This window comes from Odocoileus virginianus, chromosome 14, assembly GCF_023699985.2.
Source record: "Odocoileus virginianus isolate 20LAN1187 ecotype Illinois chromosome 14, Ovbor_1.2, whole genome shotgun sequence".
Classification (NCBI taxonomy): Eukaryota; Metazoa; Chordata; class Mammalia; order Artiodactyla; family Cervidae; genus Odocoileus; species Odocoileus virginianus.
The window spans coordinates 57561530-57575115 of record NC_069687.1 but is presented as its reverse complement, the minus strand read 5'-3'; the positions used below and the strand labels follow the sequence as shown (position 1 = coordinate 57575115).

General features: G+C 40.3%; 1 protein-coding gene across 1 annotated transcript in view; it reads right to left on the bottom strand.

The window, feature by feature from the left end:
• Nucleotides 1-13586, bottom strand: part of SLC30A5 (solute carrier family 30 member 5) — a 32504-nt gene that overhangs the window by 17573 nt on the left and 1345 nt on the right. Inside the window, exons 2-3 of the mRNA XM_070476778.1 lie at nucleotides 5657-5779; nucleotides 908-974 (exon numbers count right to left, since the gene is read on the bottom strand). Coding sequence (XP_070332879.1) covers nucleotides 908-974; nucleotides 5657-5779 — 190 coding nt within the window. The remainder of the gene's footprint in view (nucleotides 1-907; nucleotides 975-5656; nucleotides 5780-13586) is intronic.

The following is a 13586-nucleotide window of genomic DNA, read 5'->3' as shown; positions in this document are numbered from 1 at the left end:
TAGTAGGGTGTGAGTGCTGTCCAAAGAGGTGATAATGTGAGATGATGATGCAGAATGTAGGACATTTCTGGGTATGCATCCTGAACCTCAGATGCTTAAAGAAAATGATGATGATGATGAGGGAGACAGCTAATATGCATTGCATACTCACTACTTGGCTTTTCCCAGGTGGCACTAGTGGTAAAGAACCCACCTGCCAATGCAGGAAACTAAGAAATGCGGGCTTGATCCCTGAGTTTGGAAGATCCCTTGGAGGAGGGCATGGCAACCCACTCCAGTATTCTTCCCTGGAGAATCCCCATGGACAGAGGAGCCTGGCAGGCTACAGTCCACTGGGTTGCAGAGAGTCTGAAGCGACTTAGCACTCACAACATGTCCAGCACTATTTAAAGAACTTTACATTATTAATCCATTTATTCCTCACAGCTTCATTAGGAAAGCATTATCATCTCCATTTTCAGATGAGAAACTGAAGGTAAAGAAATTAAGTAACTTACTTTAAGGAAGAGTTAGTAACTAGAGCAGCCATGAATTTGTCTGGCTCCAGATGCGCTGTTCTTAACCCTTATGCTTCACCTGTTCCCCAGTGACATCTCATAGTCTTGTGGGCATGTCTACATGCCTGATTTAGAAATCTTTTCAAAATATGGATGGTGTGTTAAAGAAAATAATTATATGCATGCTTGAGACATCTTCTACCCTATACTACATTTTAAAATATTTCATTATCTTAGCACTTTATAGTGTACTCTTAAAGACTCAGTTCTGAAAAGCTAAGTCAAGAGCAAGTTAACTCTAGAAATGTTCCGCTGTGCACCTAAAATCATTCAATAAGTAATCCTGATCAAGGAAAGAACACTGCCTCCTGGTCTACTGCTAGGACACAAGGATTCTGCAACAGACTTACCTGGCGTTTGGTAATACTTTTCCCAGAAGAAAAAGGCTTTTGAAACAAAACCATAAAAAATGCAGTCCTGTGAATATTGAAATGTTAACAAATTAATATTAATCATATATACAATGTATGGTTTTAAGTAAAGACACTTCAATATACTACAACTTGAAGGGTATGTTAGCCTCTAAAGAAATTATACTAGAGAACAACACTTATTTTAATAAGGCTTCTGCGATGACGTATTGGGAACTCCTTTCTTTTGTAATGGCCTTCAAAACCCAGTTAACAAGCCAAAAAAGAACTCTCGGTACTTTTTTATACTCTGAAATATCAAAGAAAATAACTCTATCTTCTCAAAAATTCAGTAATAACAAATCTTGAAATAGAAATGAAGAAAGTACTAATTATATACCCTACCTTTCACATACCCAAAATAGTTACATAAGAATACATATAATTGGTTCTTAAAATTTCCTAGTCAAGAATCACTTTTCATTATTACTGAAATTATACTGCCAGGAGTGTAACAGACTCATTAATACAGAAGTTGGTCACCATCAGTCCCAAGTCCAAAGATCTTTTAGAGAGGATTTCTTACTACATGCAGAATAGTGTAAAAGGTATACTGTAAGAGGGCCCTTCCCTGGTGGCTCAGATAGTAAGGAGTCTGCCTGCAATGCAGGAGACCCAGGATAGACTGCTGGGTCAGGAAGATCCTCTGGAGAAGGAAATGGCAACCCACTCCAGTACTCTTGCCTGGAAAATCCCATGGACGGAGGAGCCTGGCGGGCTACAGTCCATGAGGTTGCAGAGTCAGACATGACTGAGCAACTAACACTTTCACTTTCTTTTCAAGCGTACCCTATATGAGGAAGGGACGTATAGTGACACAGACTAGTGTGGTTCGACTTGGAAAATGAGGAACATCTGTGCCCAGACAAGGCTCAGGTGACATTCCATGCCAGCTGGAAGGTTAGACTACCCCAGTAGGATGGTCTGGGAATCCCTAGGGCCCCTGAGGCCCTTTTAGGCGGCTGTGAGGTCAAACAATTTTTAAAGAGCTATTTAGATACTATTTATTCTTTTCACTCTTATTCTCTCAGGGCTGTAGAGTAGAGCTTTTCAGAGGCTAGTTCATGTGGGATACTGCACCAACTGAATGCTGACTCAGATATGGGAATCCAACTGTGTTCTATTAAGCCAGACATTAAATTTGCAAAAACCGCATTCAGTTCAGTTGCTCAGTCGTGTCTGACTCTTTGTGACCCCATGAACCGCAGCATGCCAGGCCTCCCTGTCCATCACCAACTCCTGCAGTTTACCCAAACTCACGTCCATTGAGTTGGTGATACCATCTAACCGTCTCATCCTCTGTCGTCCCCTTCTCCTCCTGCCCTCAATCTTTCCCAGCATCAAGGTTTTTTCCAATGAGTCACCTCTTCACATGAGGTGGCCAAAGTATTGGAGTTTCAGCTTCAAATCAATCCTTCCAGTGAACACCCAGGACTGATCTCCTTTATGATGAACTGGTTGGATCTCCTTGCAGGCCAAGGGAGTCTCAAAGAGTCTTCTCCAACACCATAGTTCAAAACCATCAATTCTTTGGTGCTCAGCTTTCTTCATAGTCCAACTCTCACGTCCATACATGACTACTGGAAAAATTATAGCCTTGACTAGATGGACCTTTGTTGGCAATGTCTCTTGCTTTTTAATATGCTGTCTAGGTTGGTCATAACTTTCCTTCCAAGGAGTAAGTGTCTTTTAACTTCATGGCTGCAGTCACCATCTGCAGTGATTTTGGAGCCCAAAGAAATAGTCAGCCACTGCTTCCACTATTTCCCCATCTATTTGCCATAAAGTGATGGGACCAGATGCCATGATCTTAGTTGTGTGAATGTTGAGCTTTAAGCCAACTTTTTCACTCTCCTCTTTCACTTTCTTCAAGAGGCTCTTTAGTTCTTCAATTTCTGCCCTAAGGGTGGTGTCATCTGCTTATCTGAGGCTATTGATATTTCTCCCAGCAATCTTGATTCCACTTGTGCTTCATCCAGTCCAGTGTTTCTCATGATGTACTCTGCATATAAGTTAAATAAGCAGGGTGACAAGATACAGCCTTATTGTACTCCTTTTCCTATTTGGAACCAGTCTGTTGTTTCATGTCCAGTTCTAACTGTTGCTTCTTGACCTGCATACAGGTTTCTCAAGAGACAGGTCAGGTGGTCTGGTATTCCCATCTCTTTCAGAATTTTCCACAGTTTATTGTGATCCACACAGTCAAAGGCTTTGGCATAATCAATTGAGCAGAAATAGATGTTTTTCTGGAACTCTCTTGCTCTTTTGATGATCCAGCGGATGTTGCCAATTTGATCTCTGGTTCCTCTGCCTTTTCTAAATCCAGCTTGAACATCTGGAAGTTCACAGTCCACACATTGCTGAAGCCTGGCTTGTAGAACTTTGAGCTTTACTTTACTAGCGTGTGAAATGAGTGCAATTGTGTGGTAGTTTGAGCATTCTTTGGGATTGCCTTTCTTTGGGATTGGAATGAAAACTGACCTTTTCCAGTCCTGTTGCCACTGCTGAGTTTTCCAAATTTTCTGGCATATTGAGTGCAGCACTTTCACAGCATCATCTTTTAGCATTTGAAATAGCTCAACTGGAAGTCCATTCACCTCCACTAGTTTTGTTTGTAGTGATGCTTCCTAAGGCCCACTTGACTTCACATTCCAGGATGTCTGACTTTAGGTGAGTGATCACACCATCATGATTATCTGGGTTGTGAAGATCTTTTTTGTACAGTTCTTCTGTGTATTCTTGCCACCTCTTCTTCTCTTAGGTCCATACCATTTCTGTCCTTTGTTGAGCCCATCTCTGCATGAAATGTTCCCTTTGTATCTCTAATTTTCTTGAAGAGATCTCTAGTCTTTCTCATTCTATTATTTTCCTCTATTTCTTTGCACTGATCACTGAAGGCTTTCTTAACCTCTCCTTGCTATTTTTTGGAATTCTGCATTCAAATGGGTGTATCTTTCCTTTTCTCCTTTGCTTTTCGCTTCTCTTCTTTTCACAGCTATTTGTAAGACCTCCTCTGACAGCCATTTTGCTTTTTTGCATTTCTTTTTCTTTGGGATGGTCTTGTTCCCTGTCTCCTGTACAATGTCACAAATCTCAGTCCACAGTACTTCAGGCACTCTATCAGATCTAGTCCCTTAAATCTATTTGTCACTTCCACTGTATAATCATAAGGGATATGATTTAGGTCATACCCGAATGGTCTAGTGGTTTTCCCTACCTTCTTCAATTTAGGTCTGAATTGGGCAATAAGGAGTTCATGATCTGAGCCACAGTCAGCTCCTGGTCTTGTTTTTGCTGGCTGTATAGAGCTTCTCCATCTTTGGCTGCAAAGAATATAATCAATCTGATTTCAGTATTGACCATCTGGTGATGTCCATGTGTAGTCTTCTCTTGTGTTGTTGGAAGAGGGTGTTTGCTATGACCAGTGAGTTCTCTTGGCAAAACTCTTATTAGCCTTTGGGCTGCTTCATTCTGTACTCCAAGGCCAAATTTGCCTGTTATTTCAGGTGTTTCTTGACTTCCTACTTTTGCACTCCAGTCCCCTATAAAGAAAAGGACACCTTTTTTGGGTGTTAATTCTAGAAGGTCTCATAGGTCTTCATAGAACCGTTCAACTTCAGCTTCTTCAGTGTTACCGGTTGGGGCAAAGACTTGGATTACCATGCTATTGAATGGTTTGCCTTGGAAATGAAGAGATATCATTCTGTCGCTTTTGAGATTGCATCCAAGTACTGCATTTTGGACTCTTTTGTTGACCATGATGGCTACTCCATTTCTTCTAAGGGATTCCTGCCCACAATAGTAGGTATAATGGTCATCTGAGTTAAATTCACCCATTCCAGTCCATTTTAGTTCGCTGATTCCTAGAATGTTGACATTCACTCTTGCCATCTCCTATTTGACCACTTCCAATTTGCCTTGATTCATGGACCTAACATTCCAGGTTCCTATGTAATATTGCTCATTACAGCATCAGACCTTGCTTCTATCACCAGTCACATCCACAACTGGGTAGTGTTTTTGCTTTGGCTCAGTCCCTTCATTCTTTCTGTAGTTATTTTTCCACTGATCTCCAGTAGCATACTGTGCACTTACCAACCTGGGGAGCTCATCTTTCAGTGTCCTATCTTTTTGCCTTTTCATACTGTTCATGGGGTTCTCAAGGCAAGAATACTGAAGTGGTTTGCCATTCCCTTCTCCAGTGGACCACGTTTTGTCAGAACTTTCCACCATGACCCGTCGATCTTGGGTGGCCCTACATGGCATGGCTTAGTTTCACTGAGTTAAGACAAGGCTATGGTCCATGTGATCAGATTGGCTAGTTGTCTGTGATTGTGGTTTCAGTCTGACTGACCTCTGATGCCCTCTCTCAGCGCCTACTGTTTTACTGGGGTTTCTCTTACCTTGGTTGTGGGGTATCTCTTCACGCCTTAACACAAACTAAAGTAAAAGTTGATGTTTTTGGCAAGCTAATAGAGTGTGACAATTTTTTTTTTTTTAAAAATCCAGCCTGTTATCTCTAACCTTAGGTAGTCTATCTTAAAATATATATACATATCTCAAATGCTTTTCAGGAGGAATAAAATGCACAAAATATTTTATGTGAAACTTCCTAAAGATACTCAGTTAACACAGAATTTTCAAAGACATTAAAAAACATTAAGGAAAAAAAGAACTAAACACACTCACCCAAGTTTTAATATAAAAATGAACTGAACAATGTGAACTACTTTTAGGAGATCATATGATTCAAAAAGTCCAACAGCCTTCAATAATTTAGTGAAACATAGTAACACAATATATTTCGTTAATCTGAAAAATAAAAACAGAAACAAGTTTTGGTTATCAATGAAATCACAAGGAACTTTGAAATCTTTTTCTTATTATACAATAGAGGTCATTATGAAAACCATAAATATAAACAAAAGATGAAACAAACAAAAACTCAACTCACTCCCCCTGTGATTACTACTACTAACACTGGTATATATACTTTCAGATTCTTTTCAATGTACATGAATGTATTATGTAAAGGTACAGTCTATCGAAACATGTATATCTAGGGTGAAACAGATCACCAGCCCAGGTTGGATGCATGAGACAAGTGCTCAGGCCTGGTGCACTGGGAAGACCCAGAGGGATGGGGTGGAGAGGGGGGTGGGAGGGGGGACCGGGATGGGGAATACATGTAAATCCATGGCTAATTCATTTCAATGTATGACAAAAACCACTGCAATGTTGTAAAGTAATCAGCCTCCAACAAATAAAAATAAATGGAAGAAGAAAAAAAAAAAAAACCAAACTAAAAATAAACATTTTTGATTTACTGAGTTGCCTTGACTGCTTTATAATGCACTTTTAAAATAATTACTCCAAACAAATAAAAAGAATAAAAACAGAAACCAAACTCTGTCATGAAATGAGACCACAATATAGGAAGGGAGAGGATGGCAAATGCCTGACGTTTTTCCTCTTCTGCTTTGTTAAGTGGCTGCAGTAGTCATAGTTGAAGTCAAGTGACCTGACCCACAGTCTTGAAAAGGCTTAGGAATGTGAAGCACCTCAGAAAGGGTGTGGAGAAGGGAATGGAAACCACTCCAGTATTCTTGCCTGGAGAATCCCATGGACAGAGGAGCCTGGGGGTTTATAATCCATGGGGCTGAAAAGAGTTGGACATGACTGAGTGACTAACACACACACACACACACACACACTCTAGAAATGTGCCAAGTAGTTAGGTCTCCAGAATCCCACCCAGCACAGCCAGGCAACCATTCTCCCTCAATGAGGACAGAAAAAGTGAAGTTCAGCCTCTGGAGAGGTCTAGACAAAAGGCAATTGGAAAAAGAAGGATGAGGTGTTGGACTAAAACCATAGAGATTAAAAGGAAGTTTCCCTTCTTTACCCCAACACACCTGCCTTTCCTCATTTAGCTCTAACATCCTAACTGTCAGACTTCAATCTCCCAGCAGGAGAACCCTTCTCTGGGAAGCCCACCAGGGGACAAGCCCTACACAAGTCTTCTAACTAGCTTTTTAGGCCTCACTCACATATGAAAAGCCAAATCTGGGTAATTAATCCTTTACAATAAGTCTATAATGAGAGATCAAACTAAAATAACAAAAGAAATTTAAAAGATACAGAGAGCATAGGCAATAGTAGAGAACATCAAAGAACTATATATTCTCGGACAAGAAAGAACAGTGCATCCATGAAAACCTGGTGCTGCCATAAAAAGAAATGTAAAAGTAACTCCTGAAAGATCAATCAGAAAACAGGAAATCATCTGTTTTCCAGCTTAATAGAACTGACTCATTTGAAAAGACCCTGATGCTGGGAAAGATTGAAGGCGGGAGGAGAAGGGGACAACAGAGGATGAGATGGATGGCATCACCGACTCAATGGACATGAGTTTGAGTAAACTCCAGGAGTTGCTGATGGACAGGGAGGCCTGGTGTGCTGCAGTCCATGGGGTCGCAGAGTCGGACACAACTTAGCAGCTAGACTGAACTGAACTGAGTCTTCTTTGATCATATACCTCTAGTATTTAAAAAAAAAAAGCACCTGAAACCCATTATTTATCTAGATATTACAAACATGTACTACTACATTGATATTATTATATATTATAAAACACACACAAGTTAGAAATGAAAAAGAATGAGATAAAAATTTGAGAAATTCTAACAGACCGTCTTCACAAGTCACCCAGGAGACTACTTGCAAAGCTTACATCTAACAGGAGTTAATATATTAAAAAGGAGATACAGGGGATGTGCAGAGCAGCACAGCAGAGGAAGAAGTCTCTACCCATGGGAGGAAAAACAAGAAAGCAGACACAGAAGTTTAAAGCAAACCTTAGTCATTCAAATAGTAGTGCTAAAACAGTTGGATTTGCAATGATACCAATGTACACAGGATGCTCTAAAAAATCACTAAGTGTGAATCATTAAGTCTCATGGCACTAAATCAACAAACAGTAATCTGCTTAAGAAGACATCAAAATATATACTTTTGGAAGTTTTAATGCAACTGTGAAAATAAATTTCAGCTCCTGAAAGAATGAATCTCAACAATTCTACCATCTTCACCATCTGACAGCTCATTTTCTGTTTTAGACCAAATAACATTAAAGAAAATCAGATTTAGAACAAAATGGTTTTTCTTTTCATGAACATAATCTGTGGGACCTTTTAATGGTGCCATTTGGGAATTTTAACAATGTGATAATTATCACCAAAAAGCTAATAAAAATATTTTGCAGAATGATGTAACTCAAATCCTAAAGCACAGAGGTTCCTACTTAATCTACCTATAGAACAGTATAAATATTGAAATTTCTGTTTAAAAGATCAAGCAGATTTTCTGGGGTGATAAAAACAGCCTACAGCTTGATTGTGCTGAAAGATGAATATGCATTTGTGAAAAATGCAAACTGGTACCTTTAAAATCTATGCATTTTACAGTAAGTTATATCTCAATGAGAAAAGGAGTACTGGAAAAAATAATAAAATTATGGCTATAACAACAACAGAAAACTGAGTGTATTTTGTTATTAGATTGTTTGCAGACTGGTTGAAAATACAGTATGACATGAAAAATCTATCACATTTCTGGCAATTATGTAGGTATGAAAGTAAATGTATATGCACTAGAAAAAACAAACCACTAACATTTAAGAGCTGAAAAACACCTTGGAGATTCTCTAGTCCAATTCCTCTCCTGTCACAGATTGGGAAATTGAAGTCCACAGAGTTAGCGAGGGCCCAGCCCTTGACTCTTAAGTATGCTCTTTTACTAGGTCACATAGAAAACCCAAGTTCATCCAGAAGGATTTGGGGATTCCCATCTTCTAAACCGTTTCCAATTATACATTCACAGTGGCCCTCACAAAGGGTAAAATCATTAAATATTACAAACAAAATGCATATTAAACCCAAGATTAATGTAGATTTTCTCTATTTAAGCTAGGGCTTCCCTGGTGGCTCAGAGGGTAAAGAGTCTGCCTGCAATGCGGGAAACACGCAGGTTTGATCCCTGGATCGGGAAGATCCCCTGGAGAAGGGCATGGCAACCCACTCCAGTATTCCTGCCTGGAGAATCCCATGGACGGAGGAGCACAGCGGGCTACAGTCTATCTGGTTGCGAAGAGTCGGATACGACCGAGCAACTTCACTTAAGCTAGAGAAAAAATTTCAGATAGACTGAAGTAAATTAACTACATTAATGCAAATGATCATGGGAGAAATTTGTAATTAGCCAATAAAAATACTACTTTTGAGTTAGAACTCTTCTGTTTATTTATTCAGTTCTTAACAAGGGGACTTACATAATATGTGCTCAGCAAATGTTTCCTAAATGAAAGAATGCTTACTCTGCTGTTAACATTTGTGTGATACAGCAATGTCTAGCATAGCAATACAGACAGCACAGTAATACAGTACATAACTGGCAGTCAAGCTTCTGGCAATTGAAACTGTCATCCACCCAGGCATGAATGCAGAATGAGGGAAGAGAGAGAGAAGCTCGAAGCCTCAAGTGCTTCACTCCTTCAGCTCTTAACTAGATGTAAAAATAAGGCAGCAGGATAGAAGAAAGGACACAAAGACAGACACTGTCAACAAGACAGGGAGGATAAAACAAGAGACCAGCAAAAACAGACAGACGTACATTAAAAACCCAGGCAATCTGGGGATTCCTGATGCCAGCAAAGGGCATTGGACAGCCCTCAGGAGCTGTGAAGTCAATTTTCAAACATTCCCTGCTCACTTACTATGTGCCAGGTGTCACTGGAGTCTAATGAGACCAGTCTGACGGGTTGGTTTCAGGTACGACAGCCTTCCCTCCTGATAAAAGGGCCTGATGCACCTGGAACTAGTTCTGCATTCTTTCTGACTTCAAAGGAGGACTTTTATCTAAAATTTATCTTAAAAATGTTATCAAAATCTTAATGTTCTTTAAAAAATGTCATCCATTTGACAATAAGCCTGAATATGAGGGTCATACTTGGAATGGCAGAGAGCAAAGGCCAAGAATCTGCTCCTAGATGGTACTACTGAGGGGCTGAATCAATACTGGCAGCCTCTGGCTTCTTTTATGTGAGAAGAATATATCCGTATTTGTTTAAAGCTCTCTTAGTTTGGTTACTTACAATTCAATGCATTTCTAGGTGCTATCCAAGAAACTTGTAATAGAGGCCCTCCCTTCAAGGAGTTTGAGGTCTAAAGAAGACAGGCAAGAAACAAGTATTTATGTGACCCAGGTTAATAAGCAGAGATCTAAAGGAATAAATGTGGAAGCAACTAATTGCTAGGTAAACAAAAGTAGTCTTCAGAATCTCAGGTGTGTGTGTATTAAAGACTAAGTAGAAAAAATAAACAACCCAATAAAAAAATGTGAGTTTGACCCCTGGTGGGGGAACTAGGATCCCACATCCCGTGGAACAACTAAGCCCAAGAGCCACAACTAGAGAGTGTGTGCTGCAGCTGGGCTTCCCAGGTGGCATGGTGGTAAAGAAGGCAGGAGACACAAGAGACTTGAGTTCCATCCCTGGGCTGGGAAGAGTCCCTGGAGCAGGAAATGGTAACCCACTCCAGTGTTCTGGCCTGAAAAATTCCATGGACAGAGGAGCCTGATGGGCTATGGTCCATGCAGTCACAAACAGTCAGATACAAATCAAGTCTCCACATCAAGAAAAAGGTAAACTATACTTAATAGACTTGTTTTAAGATAGGGGAATATGTAAAATTATTTCTAAATAATTTTTATTTAAAGTGCTAACAAAACTTAAAAATTTGGCACTTTAATGGCAAGATTCAGTCATACGGAACATTAAACATAGTATTTCTTTTGGAAACTATTTATTTGGCTGCATGCATCTCAGTTTCAGCATGAGGGATCTTTCACTGCAGCGCACGGACTCTCTAGCTCTGCCACACAGTCTCAGCTGCTCCCAGGCATGTGGGGTCTTAGTTCCCCACCAGGGACTGAACCCACATCCCTGCACCGCAAGGTGGCTGCTTACCCCCTGGACCCCCAGGGAAGTCCCTGTAACACTTGCTACTCTAGTTGCGGTGTGTGGGCTTCTCACTGCGGTGGTTTCTCTTGTGGAGCTTGGGCTCTAGGGTGAGTGGGCTTCAGTACTTGTGGTTCCCCAGCTCTGGGGTACAGGCTCAACCGTTGTGGCTCAAGGGCTTAGCTGCTCTGGAGCATGTGAGATCTTTCTGGATCAGGGACTGAACCTGTGTCTTCTGCACTGGCAGGAAGATTTTTATCACTGAGCCACCAGGGATGCTTTTCCTTCTTAATTAAAAACAACAAAACAACAAAAAAACAGTAATTCCCGAGTAGCTGCTTGTTATCAACGTTTTAAATAAAACCATTCCTAATTTTCTGCTCACAGGTGCCCAACTGGGGACATCCTTCCAAACCTTTTCCTTTGCATCTCCATGTATGGAAAAGCACATATTTTAGATACATTCATGTATTTACCACTGTACACATATTTTGATATTTTTATGTGATTTTTCATGTAATATATATTGAAGTTTTTTGGTCATTATTTGGAAAACTATTTGAATATTTACCTGAAAGGTAGATACTTTGATTTTTAAAGTGTCAACTAATGAAGTCTTCCTGTGGGGCTAACAACAAAACACTAGCTAAGGCCAGATAACCATATACTATTAATAATAAGCACATAATCCCTAGTTCACGTTGCAAAGGGAAACATAACAAGAGGGAAATTTTCAGGGGTGAGGAAGGGAGGCTCTTAAATGGCGTCAGTGGCTTCTGAGCCACTCACTGATCCTTCAGGCAACTTATTGGGATCCAATCCACCTTCCTGACTTGTAAATCATTATCTGCCATTAACTAGCCTCATCAAGGGTATCGCTGGTATTTTCTGTAAAGGGTTAGGAAAAAACTCATTCTTCAAATCTGAAATTACTGAAATCTGAGTCTGGATTCAAACCTGCCTTTCAGGCTTTGCCCACTGTAGCAGCTCACAGTTCTCCAGTTAAAAGACAGAATCAGTGTATGTAATTCTATCTTGATTCATTCAATAAATATTTAAGTGTCTACTACGTAGAAAGCAGTGTAAATGAAGTTTGGGGGCTTCACGGGTGGCTCAGTGGTAAAGAATTTGCCTGCAATGCAGGAGACATTCAATAATTATCAATAAATGCAGTAATTATAAATCAATTCAATAATTATCAGTCAGTGCAGGAGACATGGGTTCATCCAATAATTATCAATCAATTCAATAATTATCAATTACTGCAATTATCAATTAATGCAGGAGACATGGGTTTGAACCCTGGTCTGGGAAGATCCCACATGGAAGAACCAACTAACTGAGCAGCCCACTCAGTGATGGTGCCACAACTACCGAGTCTGTGCTCTAGAGCCAAGAGTCACCGCACTGAAGTCCGCACGCCCCCGCAGCCTGAGGTCCACAGGAGAAGCCACACAGTACGCCCTCACACTGAAGCAGAGAGCAGCCCCTGCTCTCCGCAGCGGGAGAAAAGTCCGCACAGCCAAGACCCAGCACCGCCAAAAATGAATACATAAATAAAAAGGAAGCTTCTAGCTTAACTCCCAGCTCAGTTACTAGGTGTGTGACCTTAGAAAAATTACTTTTCTATGTCCCAGTTTCCTGATCTGTGAGACAAGGACACAACTAATGAGTCTGCAGTGCTGTTGTAAGGCTTAAGTGAAATGCTGCATGCAGAGTCCCTGGAATATAGGAAGTGCTTAACAAATGCTGGTTGTCACCCTCTGCTCTTTCCTGCCAAGAGGATTTATTGAAGCCAACATAGAAACATGTAAAACAATTTATATTTGTGAATTCAGGCATAGAAATATCCATTAAGAATCTGTCAATTAGCTTTTGTTGCAGATTATAATCAGAATTTGATTTTCAGTCTATATAATAAAGAAAAATTCTTTCAACCTGGCTGCTCCAGGTCTCCGTTATGGCACTCATGATCTCCGGTCTTCCTGACAGCATGTGGGGTCTTTTAGATCCCCTTCTCCAGGGGATCTTCCCCAACCAGGGATTGAACCCACATTTCCTGCATTGGCAGGTGCAAACTTTTTTTTTTTCTGAACTATTTAAGAGTAAGTTACAGATATTATGCTCCTCTATCCCTAATTACTTGTATTCCTAAACCCAAGAACATTCTCTTCTGAAATCAGAGTTATAAACTACAGGAAATTTAACACGGATATATTTTTATCTAATCTGTCATCTACAGTCCACTTTTATTAACTGACCCAGTACTATCCTTTACCACATTTTCTCCAGTATTAAATCTACACCAGAATTGCCTATTGCATTTAGCTGTCACATCTCAGTAAACAATACTTGATAGGATGTTTTTTTTGAGCTTCCCTGGTGGCTGTCAGTAAAGAATCCACCTGCAATGCTGGAGACCCAGGTTTGATCCCTGGGTCAAGAAGACCTTTTGGAGAAGAAACTGGCAACCCACTACAGTATTTTTGCCCTGGAAATCCCATGGACAGAGGAGCCTGGCGCTGGTTACAGTCCATGGGGTTGCAAAAGAGTTGGACACGACTTAGCGACTAAACCACCACCACCATGTTTTTATTTTACAAA